At 37.8% G+C, this 17,664-nt stretch overlaps 1 protein-coding gene across 1 annotated transcript in view; it reads right to left on the bottom strand.

Moving 5' to 3' along the window:
* TSHR (thyroid stimulating hormone receptor) overlaps positions 1-14,882 on the bottom strand; it is a gene marked incomplete at its 5' end in the record, with an annotated part of 29,408 nt that extends 14,526 nt beyond the window's left edge. Inside the window, 4 exons of the mRNA XM_008938658.1 lie at positions 8,669-8,737; positions 9,729-9,806; positions 13,531-13,605; positions 14,808-14,882. Of these exons, the coding sequence (XP_008936906.1) occupies positions 8,669-8,737; positions 9,729-9,806; positions 13,531-13,605; positions 14,808-14,882 (297 nt within the window). The remainder of the gene's footprint in view (positions 1-8,668; positions 8,738-9,728; positions 9,807-13,530; positions 13,606-14,807) is intronic.
* Positions 14,883-17,664: the final 2,782 nt, after the last annotated feature.

Genomic DNA, 17,664 nt, shown 5'->3' with positions numbered 1-17,664 from the left:
TAGCCAAGAGGAGGCTCCCATATACAGGTTAACAGTTAAGAATGAAGTTCTGTTATAAGAGCAAGACAGGGAGTGAGAAGAAGGATAAATCAGAAGGAAAAATAATATAAAGCTTACAGGAAAAAAAAAAGTTAACATCTTGGGAAAACATAAATAAGTCCCTGAGTAACCAACACTTCCCTGAAATACAGAATGCTGTAAATTTCTATTGGTACATGACAGATGTAATCAAGGACCAAGATTAATCCCCCTGACTCTGGAAACTGATATATAAGAAAATGTGGATTCAGAAGTAAGGAATTTACAGAGTCGAGTTAGAAGTGCATGATTAAAGCCAGGCAATGCAAGGCTGCTGAGCACTCACAAACTTAACATAACTCAAGTGGAACAATCAATGTTAAAGACAGTTCTGTGATTTTAGTTTTAAAAGTGACTGACCTAGAATGAATCTTGAGTTTTAATTTATTTTTTTAAAAAAAACTGGATTCCTGTTTACTATGATCTGAAACTGTCAGTTGAGAAACTTCTAAATACGTGGATTATTATTGCAGGCTATTCAGTCAAGTTCCAAATTGCTTTAGAGATTGTGCATTTCTGTCCAAGACTCTTATTCTCAGTGGCCTAATAGAATTTATAGTTTTTGTGAAAAGACTTGGGAGGACTAATTGGCTTCAGTACTTCCACAACTGGAGGTGTAAGAAGAGAAAGCATAAATTAAAAACCTGCGGGAGCAGCAGAAGCACAGGCATCCTGCTTTTCTGCCAGAGTCACAGTGGACACACAGCACTGAGCACATTTTATGACATTCTATGAAGAGCAAATATACACAGAATGTGATGAAATTGAAAAATAAGCATTTTTATGTGTGTGGTGTTAGTCTGTGTGTATTAGTTTGGTATATTTGACCAGTTAGATTAAAAATGTTGATTTGGAACAACTGTCCACCTGAAAAGTACTTCACAAAACTCAACAGGCATTTTAATTTCCTTGATGAAGTGGTTCCTGCTGGTTAGCCAGGAGGGAGGAGGAGTGCAGTTATAAGCAGTTAGATCTCCTAAACACACAGGCAGGAATATGCTGAATTAGCTAAGCACTGACGAGGGACTGAAGAACAGGTTGTGACATATACATACATACATACATGTGGTTGTGTGTATATATATATGTACACACAGATACTACCATGAAAATTCTTGCCCTAAGCGAGCAATTAAGCCCTTTCAGTTGTTTAAACTCTTATTTTGATAAGTACTTCTTTTAAATGGAAAGAAAAAGACTTTGGTAAATACTAGGTGGTGTTTTCTCTTAGTACAATGTTTACATTACAAATTCTGTCACAATGTTTACAAAAGAAACAGCTCACAGACATCAAACTTCTGCTTTTTAACTTAATTTAGATGGAAATTGAAATATTGCAATGAGATTAAGAGTAATTTACCAAACACAGTAGTGCCTGGAGGAGGATGGAGGAGCATCTTGCTCTCTTGGCTGAGGGCCACTACGTAATCAAGGAGACAAAACAGCCCAAGCATTTTGGTTTTGTACTATTATGAGAAAGGACCTCTGGGAGAAGTTTGAACCAAGGCAGGAAAGGCGATGGAACAGGGGCAGGACTGCACTTCAGGGCAGAAGTGCAGTGCAACCCATTAAGGAGGAAAGCACAGAAAACTGCCAGGGAGAGTTGTCAAGGGGAGCGTACGTTCCCCCTTCATGGAATGATGGTAAAATGATCAACGCTGTAAAGGCCCTGAAGGACCATGGTGCCTAGGCAGAAGAGAGTCATAGCACCTGTGACTATCCTGGTTTTAAATTTTACCCATTTTCTGTATAGTGGAAAAGGTAAAATCTAAAGGGCCCAGTAGCAAAGCACAGATCAAAGCATGTGGCTAAAGTCTAGGAGCAACAACAGGGTCCATAGACTGCAATGTTACAGGTAGCTCAGGTCCGGCAGAAGCAAGAAGAAGAACTCATAGTGACAGAGGTATGACAACAGGGAATGACTCAGTTGATGTTTCACCAACAAGGGCACAGGGCTGGTGGAGGCCTTGTAATGCAAGAATGAAGAAAAAGGTGATGACCACAGATAGTAAGTGTAAAGCATTGTTCAAGAGAAAATTATGTGATCCTCAGGCCAGCTCAAGGACAGAAACTTTGCAAGGATTGCAGACAGACTGCCTTATGGAGGTCATGTTTCACAGGGTAGATAAAAGCCAAGAAAATTCCCAACGATGAGATCAGCAGCAAAAGAAATAAATAGAAGAAAACAAACAATATTGCCCAAGTGAAGCCCAGTGATATTGTTCAGAATTTAAACATAATTAATTTTAAAAAAAAGAATTTAATAACATTTCAGAAGGCAGGCGGCAGAGAAATTATAAGATGACCAAACCTATTAAAGAAGTTAAACGAAATGAAAGGAGAAAGAATTTGATACTTCTTATGCAGGTATTAATACCTCAAGCAGAAAGGGCTACTTGGTGCTGTAACTGTTGCAAACATTTAAAGCTAGCTTGTGATGTAACCAAGAAGGCAAAAAATACAATAGAAAAGTTGTCACAACAGATTTCACAGGGTGTCCATGAAGCTGCTGGGAATTGTGCTCCTTGTGGCAGTCAGTGGCCAAAACTACTATTTGAGATGGTGGCTGTAGAGATAATTAAATCGACTCAGAAAAGCGCAGATGACCATAACTTTATCTTTGTGCTGGAAAAGTCTTTCACATTCTGAACTGAACAGAACTGGGGTTTATATGTAAAAATAATAGTCAGAGCAATTGTTTCTTGGTGTGGAAAAAATCGAGTAAAGATTGTAATCCTGTCCTGGTTGAAGCCATTGGCAAATTTTCCATCGTTATATTGATCACCATAGTGAGAAATGAGAAATAAATGCACTTTGGCTGGGTTAGACGATACAAAGTCTCAGAGAGCCAAGCCAGAGTAACGCTTCTGGCATGTTACTCATTGGACATTACCCATGCCTAAAGCCTTATTTCTTACAAAGGACAATAGCTTACTTCATCTTCTCATCTATTGTTTGAAATAAGCTTTCATTCTTTAGAAATATATGGCCTTCTAGTATCACCTGACATTTGTGTTTTCTGAGACCTGACCTTCATGTTTTGTTAAATGACAACCTAGTCACTTAAGTGTCGTGAGCTTTTGCTCCAGTTTGCAAATTTCATCATGATTTTTTTCTGCAGATCTAATATACAAATTAAAACAAGAGCAAGAGCCAAGTATTAATCCATGTTTTCAGCATCTAGGTTGTGGTTTTGAAGGACAAAATACCCTGACCTAATAAACCTGTCTTCTTTAGTAACTAGACATTATGCAACCAGAAAACTGCTTGTCTGATTTTGAAATATTTTCCCCTGATATTTGAGTACTACTGTGAGTCATAAACCTGAAATATAATAGTTTATGTAGACAATACAAAACTTCAAACTCATGAATAGAAACAGCCAGCTAGAGGCTTTTGGGAAGTTCATAACCACGTGTTACCAAGGAGGGGGCTGCAGTGTTAGCTGCCAGTTTTCACATCGATGAGTCAGGGCCATCAGAATGTACAATTTCCTGATGCTAATTGATTTCAGTTGTTTAAACTGTTTTATTTTGATAATATCTCTTTAAAATAGAAAGAAAAAGACTTTGGTTAACACTAATTTGACAAAGTAAGTTTATATATAGCCAGCATAGCTCCTTCTGAAAATGCCTGTAATTCTGCTGTTACCAACAGCTAAACGATATAGAATCTCATTTAAATACACTGCAGAAAAGAAACCACAACAGTGGTATCCAGGTCTCTAAACAAAGGTTGGAAGTCTTAGAAATCACATGGATGAAGTGGAATATCTATCCTCAGGGGGGACACTAGAATAATAGTAATTTTGGAAGTTTTTTGAAAAGTGGAAGGCAATCAGAGAGACATGGATACCACAGTGCAAAGTATGCAGGAAATGTGGAGCAGTAAATGCTAAATCTGGAGTAGGGTATGCTGATGGTTTCATAGTGCTTTACGTGAAAGAAGGTGCCTTTTTTTTTTTTTTTTTTTTTTTTTTAAATAAAATCAGATCAGTAAGCTAACTATGCAAGTGACTAATACAAAGTCACGATGGACTCAAGATCCAGGGGTAAGTGGGAAATAGATTGCATTAAGTCTCAGCCCCACCAGAAAACACGACTGTAGTATCCTGAGTAGGTTCTTCTGAGGACATGAAACAGAAAGAGGGCATTTCAACTGCTGTGTAAAACCAGACAATGACATGTCAGGGTATGACAGAGATGCTAAGTGCTCAGACATTATCAGTGCATGATTCATAAAGCAACAGGTTAGAGAGTTTGCCTGAGGAAGAGCAACTTCTGATTTCAGCTTGAGTGATATGCACATTCTGTTTCAAAATGTTACAGTCTAAAGTCTGTTTTATAAGAGCAACCACCAGGTCCTGATGCTCAGCAACTCTATAGCACCAAAAAGTCGAAGGGCACACCACAGCTATAGTGTCCAAAAAGGAGAAATATATATATACATATATCTATATATATGAAAACACTATTCAAGTTCAGTTTTTGAGGGCACTCTGGGAGCTCTCCAGGGACACCATTTTGGATATACAGAGCATATGTGAAAAGCATGAAATGGTGAAAGAAAAACAAAATCCCAAATATTAAAAATACTCAAAATCATCAACTGAGTTGGAAAACTGAAAAAAAGCTGAAAGATCTGAAAGTATTTTTACAAAATATTTTATTTTTACCAAAAATGTATTTTCTTCTGAGGATAAAGGATATGAATGAAAAATGCTGACCACCTACTTCAACTAACTAACATATAGTTCCACATCCCTTTTTTTCAGTGTAAAAGGTTTCTATTTCTCTTCTTGCATAGTCCAGGGTCATTCATGACATCCCCCATATTGTAACTGGACACAACTTTCTTGAGGGTTTTTTTATGCTGGGTTATTTTACTGATAAGGTTTCTCTACAGCCCCACAGTCAATTTTGTCAGCTCAGGGAGTGACGAAGTAAGAATGAACAGCCAGATGAGAGAAAAAGGGAGGTTTTGCAAAATTTTCTTCCAAAGGATCACTTAGTTAAAAACCAAGTAAAGTTACTGAAGTTCCTAGTTGGAATACCTCACTGGTTTATGGAATTATGTATTAGTTGATAGTATCTGCTTGCTTTCTTTCAGCTTTGGATTTTAAAATTAAGCAGCAAAGCTTAAAAAACAAAGAGAAAAAGGATATGTTTGCCACACATTTAAGTATCACTACTACAGTATTAAGCGGGCTCTGGACATGTAACATGTTAATGTATCTCTGTATCCTGTTGGATTATGAAATGTAGGTTAAAGAAAAGGGGAACAGGCAAAAGAGGTGCATTGGTAAATGGGCAGTATTAAGGATTCATTGTATGTTTTTTTTATATCATTGTTTATCTTGACTCTGAGCTAAGCCAAGCATCATAAATGATTCCTCAAGTAAATATATTCTTTTGGAGCTTATTTTTGTAATTAGATTTTGAGATTGCACACTTTCCATTTCAGCAATTTAGACAGCTCGTCACAAATAGATTTAGCCATTCACTGTAAATATGTTTTTGAAAATCTTTCCTCTCCAGTTTCCTTACAGAAATAAGCACTCTTCAGAAGTCTGCAGGAGTCATGCAGTTTGTGGACCTTAATGATGTGTTCGAAGGAGGGACTCAAGTTTCCTGTGAGTGCTGTTCAGTGAAAGTGTCATTCAGCCTTTCAATCCTGGTTCTTTACTTCCCTGCCTTTATAAAACATATACAGCGATACCATGGTTTGCTGAAAAACACAGATCCTTGTTGGATGAGAAGCTCTATCAGGCAGTGCTATTATTCTGTACGATAATGGTTCCATGTTACGTACAGTTCCACACCTATATCTGCATTGTTTTGACCTCCTTGAATTACATAGTTCTTTTAACATTGCAGGAGTGGTAGAAAGACACAGTGCATGGTAGAAGGTAGCCTCTGAGACTGAAAAAAATGTCCTTGGACTTATAGATGGAACACAGAGTCTTTGAATGATTTGTCAAAATGAATCATCGTTGTTGGTTGTCTTCCTCCTTCAAAACCTACTAAAATTTCTTTCCCTCACTTTTTCTCTTCGTTTCTTTTTGCTCCTAGTTTCATCAAGTCTAAAGGACATTGGAGCAGGCCCAGAGGATAATGGGTACTTTCTGTGCTGTACAGTGGTAGATAAACAGGAGTTCAAATTAGAAATGTCAGGATACAGAAAATGAAATATTTGCCTTTTGCATTAACTTAATGCTGCTGCTAGAAACAACTCTCCAAGCTCGCGCTTAATTTGCAAAATTATACCTTATCTTGTCATATGGTAACCAAACTACTTCAGAAAATGAGTTTAGAAATTTCAGTGTAGTTTATCAAACAGATAAAGGCTTTACTGCTGATGTTCAGCTCCCTAGTTTGCCTTGTAAATCTGGAGTACTGCTTTGCTCTGAGTAAATGTCATATGATTTAATTAGGAGAAAACTGTTGTAATAAACCATTATTACTGCTAGTAGATAAAGCCCTGAAAGTAAGCCTGGTTTTATTTTTTTTTTCTTATGGTGTTGTTTTTTTTGTTTTTTTGTTTGTTTTTTTTTTGTTTGTTTGTTTGTTTTAATTATTTTTTTTTAATTTTCTTAACTAGTGTATCATAGTCTGTGTCTGCAAAGACTCACTTAGAATTATAGAATCATAGAACATCTCAGGTTGGAAGGGGTCCATAACGATCATTGAGTCTAACTCCCTGCTCATCACAGGACTACCTGAAACTAAACCATGTAAGTAAGAGCATTGTCCAGACACTCCTTGAACTCTCACAACCAGTCTTGGCCACATCCTGGATCTAGTGAGTGACCACCCCCTCAGCGAAGAACCTTACTTCTAACTTTTAGTCTGAACTTTCCCTGACACAGCTTCATATAATTTCCTTGTGTCCTTCTGAAGTCACCAGAGAGAGGAGATCAGCACCTCCCCCTCCACTGCCCCCTTGGAGGAAGTTGTAGACTACCATGAGGTCACCACTCAGCCTTATCTTCTCCAAGCTGACCAAACCAAGTGACCTTAGATGCTGCTTGCAATTCTTGCCCTTGAGGCATTTCTGCATCTTGGTCACCCTCCTCTGAACATTCTCTAATAGTTTGTCGTTATGTTGACACACTCAAAACTGCACGTAGTACTCGTAGTGGGGCCACACCAGTGCAGCACAGGATGGGATAATCACCTCCCTCAACTGGCAAACTATCCTGTGCTGGATGCACTGCAGGAAATGGTTGGTCCTTTTGGCTGCCAGGGCACACGTGATTAATATTCAACTTGCCATCAACCCAAACCCCCAGATGTCTTTCTGCAGGGCTGCTCTCCAGCCTCTTGTCCCCCAGTTTGTATATATTAGCAGGAGTACCCTATCTCAGGTGGAGCATCCAGAACTTGCTGTTGTTACATATCACATAGTTAGTGATTGCCCAGCGCTGGAGTCTATCCTGATCTCTCTGTAAGGCCCTCTAAGGAACAGAAGAGCCAAGATGGTTCATATACTGGCCAAGGCTTATTAAAAATTTAAGTATTGCATATACAGCTTAGAGGGATGCAGTCAAGATACTGGATTAATTTTGCTGTATTTTACATCTTGTGGTTGCTGTTGGCACTCCTACAAACATTATGTCATCATGGAAAACTTCCTTTCTCATATGAAAGTTTAAAGTAATGAACTAATGTGAGTAAAATAAGACCTATCCCAGATCTTCAGTTTAACTCAAATCTCTGAAAATTTAGGAAGTCTAGCTAGCTAAGGAAAAACAAACAAGTGGTTTGGAAAGATTAAGACCATGCTTTTATAGAATTCTTATACAATTCCAAGTCCAATTTATAATGAAATACTGAAAATTGTACCTATCCTCATGCTTCCCTGGTTAATTTAAGAGCTCAGGAGGAAGAAATCTCTTCACTCATGAGATAACCAGCCAGACTCTTCAGTCAAGCCTCTGTAGGACCAGAGTAAGCTCTGCCAAAGCGAATGGAGCCTTTGGAATTGAGATTTCTTCTATGTTAGTGATTCGACAGATGATCCTGGGTCTGGTGCAAAAAGGATACTCGGTCACTAAGTACTGGTTTTCCAGAAACTAGAATAAGGTGAAGGGAAAGCTGAAATTATTGCTTCACACTTTTGAGATGCCCATCACTCCTTTCTAGTGCAGGTGACTGGTTCCTCTCAGTTGCTTCCAATACCTTACACCACTCTCTATTCTGCAGGTAAATGATTTCTGTGACAGGGCTGCTACCATTATCAGTGCTACACTTACTAAAATAAACTGTCATGTTAGTAAAATAGCATAATTATCTTCTAAATTGTCTTAGAAATGTAACTGATAAAAAAAAAATTATTGTAGCTTCAAACCAGAACAAAATTCACATTAGAATGACCTGCCATTATTTTATTTCTGAGCTATAAATATAGATACCAAATTAAAGCACACTGCAAAAGATATTAAGCGCTGATACTTTTATTGCTGGCAAAATTAGTATCTTCTCTTTGCTCCTTAAAAATAATTAGAATATATATTTGAGAGCCTCCAACAAGCACAGAGTATTTATTATATAATATTTTTTTTTCTGAAAGAAGAGAACAATCTACTTACATAGCATCCAGATTTGTCCCGTTAAAAGCATGGCTTTGGATGCTGGTAAAACCATTATTGTAGAGTTTGCTGCAAGCAAAAAAAATATTTAAAAGAAAATTAGTGTATTTTAGGTTGCTTCAATACCTGAATACCTAAAATCTTATGTATCGGGGTTTTTTTTTTGGCAACAGCACATTTATGATGGGTTAATTTTAATCTCTTGAAGAAGCAGCAATTATAGTGCAAGGTCAAACAAATGCCCAGCAGCATTCTTGAGTGTAGCTGAATCAAGAATACCATGTGGCAGGTGTGCCATCTTTACAGCAAAGGTAGAACTAGGCTAAACCACTTTGCTATAACTTTCCCACCCTCAAATTAAAATCAAGGAAACAAAATTCTGCTAGGCCTGATTAAGGAAGGCTAAAGGAACTAAGAACTAGGAAAGCAGGTATGATTTTACTGTCAAGCCTGCCTGAGCGTTTAGAATTCATTCCTTTAGAGCAGAAGAATTTTTTTTTTTTTTAAATTTCTTTCGAATTCATTCTCTTGCATTCTAGTGCTCTTGCCCCCAGTTCAGGTCATAACTCATTACAGTAATTTTCACTCCACTCAGCCCTTTCTTGTGGCTCACATTGAGTATGACTTGCATAAATGAACTTTAGTTAACAATTTTCCTTCAAGTATGTCTTCTGATATTTGCCACCTGTTAGATTTCATGGTATGTACCACTTAGGTTGTAGAAAATTTAGACACAGTTCTAATGATGCTGTAGATTTACAGGAAAACTTTGCAGATGTTTCCCTTTGATTTTCTCCAGTGTAAACCTTCAGTGGCATTAAGGTCACACAAAAGCAAAACCACTTTGGTTAAGCCAGTTCAAAGAAAACAGCAGGCTGAATTCAAATTACTGTCAAAGTAAAGAGTTTATGCAAACTACATTATAGATACTACCTCTATATGGTGTTTCTCTCTCACAAACTACTGCAGACTAGGATAGGGTTTTTTATTTTTTTTTAAAACATTTTATCATATGCTTGAGAAAAGTAATTGCCTTGTGACTTAAACTGGAAGAACTTACAGAGTTAGAGATTCATTACAAAGCCCATGGAAAGCATTTGCAGGCACTGAAGTCATGAAAGGATTATCTGCGATTTCGCTGAAAAAGGAGACAAAACATCACAATCAAAATCTGCCCAACAGAGCTTCTCTAGAACTATTATGTTATTAATTGTCCTCTGTCTTGATAATAAATAAAAGTGTACAATATCTTAGTTTTAGTTATATCTAAGGCCAGAAGACAAAAGTGGAATGATTAAGCAAGTTGCAGCATCCAGGAAGGGAGCTGGTGAAGTAGATGGGTTTTGTAGTCCTGGTGAGGTATAGCAGCTTGGGTGATTATAGTGGTTAACAGCATGGACAGATCTCTTGTCTCATAAGCCACAGAATTACCAAAATAGGTAGTGCTCCAATGTCAACTGAGCCAGCCCGATGACTTTAGAGCTGAGATCCTGCTCTCTAGCTAAGCTTGGATAAGACATCAGATGTTACATGACTTAGGACAGTGGCATTTCACTTTAAAGAACTGCATATAGCACAGATTAAATAAATTATATGTTCTAACTTAGTGATTGTTCTCAACTCTTCTCCAAAAGAGTATTTCACTATCTGTCATTTCTTAAATACTTTCTTACTCCCTCTCTGCAGTCTTAATAAATAGTATGTCTCTTCAGACCAGAACTTCATTGTGACAAAAGGGATAAAGGAAAACTAAAGAGATTTACTATGACTAAACTGGAGAAGGGAGAGGAAAAAGCTAGTAGAAACAAAGTCCAGAGCAAAGTGTCTGATTATCCTTGTTCTGCTTTTTCCTGAATCTGGAAATAAAAATATTCTGCCAATTTTTCTTTTTTTCTGCTTGTGGATCACATGTGGTCTAGCAAGGCCAGACTGTGACATCCATGAGCTGAGAAGGCCTAACAATTGCCCATATGACAGGAAAAAATTCATTCTTTTTCTGTGCATATATATGTACTAGCACTGAACAGTCATAAACCTATTTTAATCACAGAATGTTAGGGGTTGGAAGGGACCTCTGGAGATCATTGAGTCCAACCCCCCTGCCAGAGCAGGACCATCTCGTCTAGGGCAGGTCACACAGGAACGCATCCAGATGAGTCTTAAAAGTCTCCAAGGAAAGAGACTCCACAACCTCCCTGGGGAGCCTGTTCCAGTGCTCTGGAACCCTTACAGGAAAGAAGTTCTTCCTCATGTTGAGGTGGAACTTCCTGTGCTCCAGAAGTAGCACAGTAATTAATTAATTACTGCAATTAATTCCCAGTAGCTTTCACAATAGGTGGTTTCCACCACAAGTTTAGTTAGACAATTTTCAGATTGGTTCACTTTTCTAAACAAATATTTACTTCTAAGTTGCTTGACCGTGAAGGTCACAAAATATACAATGATATAATGAATGCTTTTTCCCCAGCTTTACCTTATTAATCGTTTAGAAACCTGTTATTCTTCAAAAGCAAATTTTCATTGTTGATGAAAGAAACAAAAAGACTATCTTTCATTGCATAGCAATGTTTAAAAATACCTCCCTTGAAAGTGCAGGTCTACTCTTTCAGAAGTCTTTAGCATATAAGACTCATGTTTATTTTTTGTTAGTGATCTTCATAAAAAATTTTAAAGGTAGAAGTAAAATAGTATTTTGCTATCTGCCAGTTAGAAAGTCACTGAGGGGGCTGGAAGCAAAGACACACATGGTTGTGTAAACTGCTGTTTCACCTAGCCTATTTAATTCTTGGTTCACTCTACTTCATAAGCAAAGCATTCAACTTACTATCTAGTAGAGCTTAATGTAAGGTAAAGCCTTTTTGGTCTTTGAGAAACTCCATAGTAGTACTCAAGATGTAGGTGTATCCCACTCAGAGCTCTGGATGACTCAGGTTTCAAACTTGGAGGCCTACAGCCAAGGCAAATGTAGCAGCCCCAGGTTATAGAGCCTGAGCTAGCACAAGGCTTACCTCTAGTCCCAGAAGATCCTTGGGAGGGAAGATCTCATTGCTCACTACATGTCTAGACTCTTTAGCAGAACAACCAGCACTTCTACGTTGCTGTATTGTCTTGCTAATGGCAGACCATGAATGCAGTGGGGACTGACCATTTTTGACTAAGGATGCCCCCTAGCAGCACTGAAACAATGCCTGGGGTAGACCATCAATCATGTCTTTGCAAGTCACCTTCTAGTGTAATATTTCTCATTTTTAACAGCCTTTCACCTGGTTCATCCAGCAGTCAAGCCTCTTCCAGATGAACCTTGCTACAATATAAGATTGTTAACTCCTCCCTAGGACTAAGTAGTGACCAAGATACTTTTACCTTGTCAGCCTGAAAGTCTTCATCTGAGCTGCTCTTCCTCCTTGGCTTGATTACAATCCAGAATTTGAATTTACATTTCAGATTAGGGCACAAAGATGGATGTTATCTTTGCTCTCTGGATACCAAGAAACTCCTGCCTTTTTTTAACAGCAGAACTCTGTTTCTGAAATACCTTTAAGGATAATAGTGGGAGATGCCCCTGGCCCTATTTGTGTTCCTATTGTCTCTTTAAGAAATTGTTCTGCAATTTGGTTCAAGCCATGTTAAAAAAAAATAAATTAGGAGGCAGTGTATTTAATAAAACCAGTTAAAGAAAATGGGTTTTAAAGTGTGAGAAAGGAAGGCCTTAGTGTTATGTAGGAGTGCCTCGTGAACAAACCCAACTAAATTAGCAAAGCTTGATAGTAAAGGAAATTCTTTCAAGCTGAAGACTTCTGTTAATGAGAGATGGCTCCACACAGGAAAAGTAGCTTAAAAGTAGGCAATCACCAGTGCTGGTGCTGTGGTTCTTCAGTGAGGCGACAGACTTGTACTTGAAATGTGACTCTACAAGTAAAGTTGGGAAAAGGTATTTAGGCAAAGTGTGTGTTCATGGAAGCTCATGCTGCCAATCTAAAAAAGCAGGTATCTCATTCAACTGCTATGAAAAAAGGATGAGTGACAGAACGGAGGTGGGTAGTCCTCTTTCTTAAAAACACACTGTGCCAGCCTGAGCTGACCTCACCACAAAGGCTGTTGTGAAACCAAGGTGCTTCTGGTCTACTGACTTAAAAGTTCAGCTTTGGTAATTTGCTTTTTCAGCTGCTCTTTTTTCTGTGTTCTTTATTTAAATATTAATTGTATGAAGCAACATATTTTGGATAAAGTAAGTCTTCACCAAAATTTTCCTAAAAATGTGAGCACAACACTGAGCTTTTTAAAGGTGTAGTGATACAGAATTACTTTCAAGGTTGTCCAGTTCTCCCGCTATTGAGTCTTCTGGGTGGGGTTAGAAGAAAGAAGGCAGATAGCAAATGGAGGTTATAATTCAACAATATAGGAGTTCACTGAAGAGTAGTATCAGAAAATGTGCAATAAGAACTCACCATGCAAGCACAAATTTGTTAGATGAATGTTGACAGGATGATTTCATGTTAGCAGGCTGTATGTCAGATCAGGCCCCATGTGTCCCACTAGTCTGACTTCAGACCAATTCAGGTACTGCACAGCCATTAGAAAACCAAAACCAAAGTAAAATCAAGAGATCTGTAGAGGTTGTGTATCACATGCTTTGGATAATTCAAGAGAAATGCACTTGTGTGTCTGTGTCTCTCATCCAGGCTGAATGTATGCTGCTAGGTGACCTGGCATTTTCCAGGTTTGGTGTTAGTGATTATTGAAATATAGCTTGAGGGAAAGGGCTTTTTTCAGACTTATTTGATATTTTTCTCCTTTACTATAGGTTTTCGTCACATCTGAGGTGGGACATATTCTAATCAGCTGCGAGGACAGATACTTACAGTAAGAAGTTAACATCAGATGAGGAGATTTTGGTGACGTCTGGAAATGCTTTGAGTCCAGTATTAAAAATACCACTGAAAGAGGGAAGAAATTGAAAGAATTACGTATCACTGAACAACAAAAAATGTATTTAAAGCATTCAACAGTTCAGGATGGTTATTTCTTCCTCTCTGTTGTCAGTCAATTAATTTATAATCAATTGTCCAAAATACAAGGATGCAAGAGCAATTAAAAAATCAAAATACCAGTTTTATTATAAATTATAGAATCTAATAAGTGGGAACACAGAATAAGATGATGGCTAGGCAGATCTGCAGAGAGAAGTATCCTATGAGGTGAGCAGGGAGGAAAAAAATTATAACTGGATTCACTTGACATTAAGCTGCTTCAGAGAATACTCTGGACCCCTAAATCCTCTATCCTTCATTGAGGCTAAAAGCTGTTCAAATAGCTCTAAAATGGGACACTGTCTTAAAATGTGAATACAGTTAATGCCCCTTATTTCTGAACCTTTGTAGAGTGGAAAGAACTTAAGAAAATATAATTATCAATTTTAAAAACTATTCTCCTGAAATGAAACTGTTTTGACTACTTTCTTTTTGTTACTTTCTGATTTACAGGAAAAATCTGGAAAAATCTTTCTTCCTCTCCACTACTACATACACAGCCCTTTCTAGAGTCTTCCAAACGTGACTCAGAATCATAAAAGTTTTTGTCATCTTTTTTTCCTATAATTTCATGGTTTGGTTACTCCATGCTGCTCTTTTTTGAAATTTCATGGTAATACAGGACTTCAGGACTTCTTTCTGCCATAGGGGTCATATGAAATCAGGTGTCTAATAGATGTGCTTGTCACATTTACTAACAGGTATGCTTTAAAACCCTGTGTAAATATGTAATAAATATAGATGTGTATATTCCTGATGTGTCTGTTCTTCCCACTATTCCCTACAAAAATATAGTAAGGGAGCGCTTATTTTAAGAAGGAAGCTAGCTGTGGAATTCTGCCAAGGAAACATTAGTGTATTCCAGACATTTAATGGATAAGAAGAAAGGCAAAACTACTGATGAATTTGTGAACATGTTTTCCTTTTTCTCAAAAGTAGTCAAGGTTCCAACTCCTAACCTAGCTGGCTTTCTGTCATCAAAATAAAGCATCAGGGAAAAACATTGCAATCAGTTACAAAATGTAATGTAAAGAAACAAAGCTGCTATAGTATAAAAAGTCATCTTTACAGGCTTAAGTGCTAGCTTGTTACAGGTGTTAAATACTCACAGGTATTTCAAAAGTGGGAGGTTCTTAAAGGCATCTGGATCTATGTAATCCAAGTTTCTAAGATTTCTAATTTCACTGAAAAAAAGGAAGGAACGTTACCACATTGATCATTAATATTTAACTATTAATCATAACAGAAATCAGCAACATTGAAATGAAATTTCAGGGACCTAATCCCTGCACTGAGCTTTTGTACTGGCCAGCACCAGCTCAAGACCACTATGCTTTCTGAGCAGTTCAATAATTCAGTGAATTATTATTACCTGGGTAGATGTGGTCCTGGAGACTGGCTAATTTAAGCAAGGAGGGAAGAAGCACCTGAGATTGGATTATGGATCCTTTGTCTGTATGGTTCTAAAATCAAACCAATAGCCTGTGGTAATGATTATTACTTTGAACATAGTGTCTGCCAAGTTGCGTCAAAACAGGAAAGCAAGCAAAATTTTCAGCATTGATATATAATAATCCTATTGGTTTACAACCATCTATATAGTTTATAATTTTATGTCCTATTTTCTGGATACTTCCTTCATGTCTCTAACAGCATTCTATATTATTTTTCTTGTCTCTTTTACAGAACTCATCAGTGGATCCAAAATATGGCTCGTGTCACCAAATTAACTCCATTCTGACATTTGAAATGGACACACCATTCACTATAAAGCCATGTCCTGCAGCAGAGAGGGTAGTGTATCTCTTTGCTTTATACTGATGCAAAATGTAACATACGCTTACTTCATTCTTTACATCTTCTGTCCACAGCTATGCCTTTAAATTCTACCCAGGTGACAGCCTGGTCTGCAGATGGCTTTTTAGACTGCACATGTTGAAGAACCAGCCTGACACTGATCATGGCTATGGCCATGCTGGTTTCTTTCTGTAGGTGTGCTGGTTGGGCTGGGCCCCTCCAGCCATCATGATCATTGCCTTGCTTCCTGACTCTTCCTCATGTCTCTGAAGTCTTTGTGTCTGCTCTGAATGCAGTCTTTCTCAATCTTTCTCACTCCTTTTTTTTTTCCCACCAGATTTCATTCTTTTCTATCCATAACAATAGTCCAACAGTCCAGCTGCATCTATCGCACTGTGCCAAAATCCCCTGTCTAGACTCAGTAAACCTACCAAATTTTCATCTGTTATTAAAAAAACCCACCCATACCTGCCCCCGTTACATGCACACCTTTAATTTCCTGGCCTTTTTACTGTCTCCAGAAGGGGGTAATTCTCCGTCTTTCCTTCTATTTCTTTGCCTTAAATCATCTCTGGACTCTACCGAAATATCTCTCTGTCTTTCTCAATATAGAAACCATATAGAAAGAATGGTGCTGGTCTTCTTCCTGAGATTAGCTGTGGAGCAGTGGCCTGAGGGAAGCACTTCTTGCTACTTACCTAGAGAAAATGGATGAAGATGACACTTACAGATACCATGGTGGTGCAGGTTGCGTGCGTGGGTGATGTTCTGGTCTTAAGTCTGCCGAGAAGTGGTGCTACTGGGCAGACACTCAATGGGCAGAAACCAGTAATATTTATTTTACCATGCCCTAACAGTGCCAAGTAGCTTACACAATATAGCTGTCAGGAAGTTGGGTTTTAAGGATACCTCTGGCACTGCAATCATTTTTAGATGATACGATCAACTTAGTCAATTTGTCTGAGAAATAAAAGTGGGGAAAGAGATATAAGACAGTAGATAAATCAATGTGTAGCTACAGGTACCAAGACTTCAGACTCTTTATATACTGTTGTACTGACAAAATAATTCTGCTCCACCTTTCAAGTCTTTAATTTTTACTCTCTTTAGTCCAGCATTTCAAGGAGAAAAGAATTTACCTTTTACTTGCATGGTAAATGAATGTAATTAATAGCTAAACTACTGCTCTTACAGTGCTGTATTCAAACATTCTTCATGTCTGTTAGATACTTTGAACAGTGCTGTTTCTGTATTTAAAAGAAGTCTTCTCGGTGTCAGTCTCTTGTTTATCTCAAATAGTTTTCTTAGTTATGTAGCTATCACACTCCCAATAGTGGAGTTTGCTCTATAAACTTCAACTGACGTGTTTTTCCCATCACTGACTACATTTAAAGTTCTGGACTCATGAGCTTCCTGGCTAGATATTCCCTTGTTGTAGACCAAACATATTCCAGGCAAAGACGGTCTTCAGAACAACCTTTGGCCTGGAAATGGATGCTGCATTGGATACCATAGAATCATCAGGTTTTGGCTTGTTGCTATTCACAGTATTCTGTATAAATTATTTGGATGAGAGTACTGGAAGTAAGAATTTGAAATCTGCAGATGGTACTAAAACTGGAAGCACAAAATAATGCAATGAGATTCAATCAGGTTTTCATTTATTAAGAAACTGGCCCATGAGAGAGGGGGCATGTGCATTTAACAAAGGCAAATGAAAGCTGCCAGATGAGGCAGTGGGCACAGTAATCACAGAAAAGCTTAAATAACATGAGTAAGAAAATCAATATGATTCAACTGAACATTGAGAAAAGGTTTATGTTCTATTGTGGTGTTCTGTTTCCTTCACTTGGTAACACTGAAGTATGCTTTAATATATACTGTGTTCATATTTGCATTTCATCCAACACTTTGTATTACAGAATTTTCTTAAAGCCCAAGAGGAATGAAAGGGCTCATTGTGGCAGGCACTGCAGAAATACAGGTAAGAAAGAGGATGAGAGAGGTATAAAAAGGTAAAAGGTGATTTGATCAAAGTGAATGCTATGCTGAAGAAAAAAAAATAGGAGAAAAGTCCGATTTTCCCTACTTCTAGCTCAGTCAGATGTGCCTCTTGCATGTAACTGACTGAATACCTGGCTTCTCATGTCATAGAATCATAGAATCCTT

The sequence above is a fragment of the Merops nubicus genome, unplaced genomic scaffold (genome assembly GCF_000691845.1).
Source record: "Merops nubicus isolate BGI_N331 unplaced genomic scaffold, ASM69184v1 scaffold4734, whole genome shotgun sequence".
Lineage (NCBI taxonomy): Eukaryota > Metazoa > Chordata > Aves > Coraciiformes > Meropidae > Merops > Merops nubicus.
Note: the sequence above shows the minus strand (reverse complement) of the source record. Positions and strands in the feature narration are given on the sequence as shown.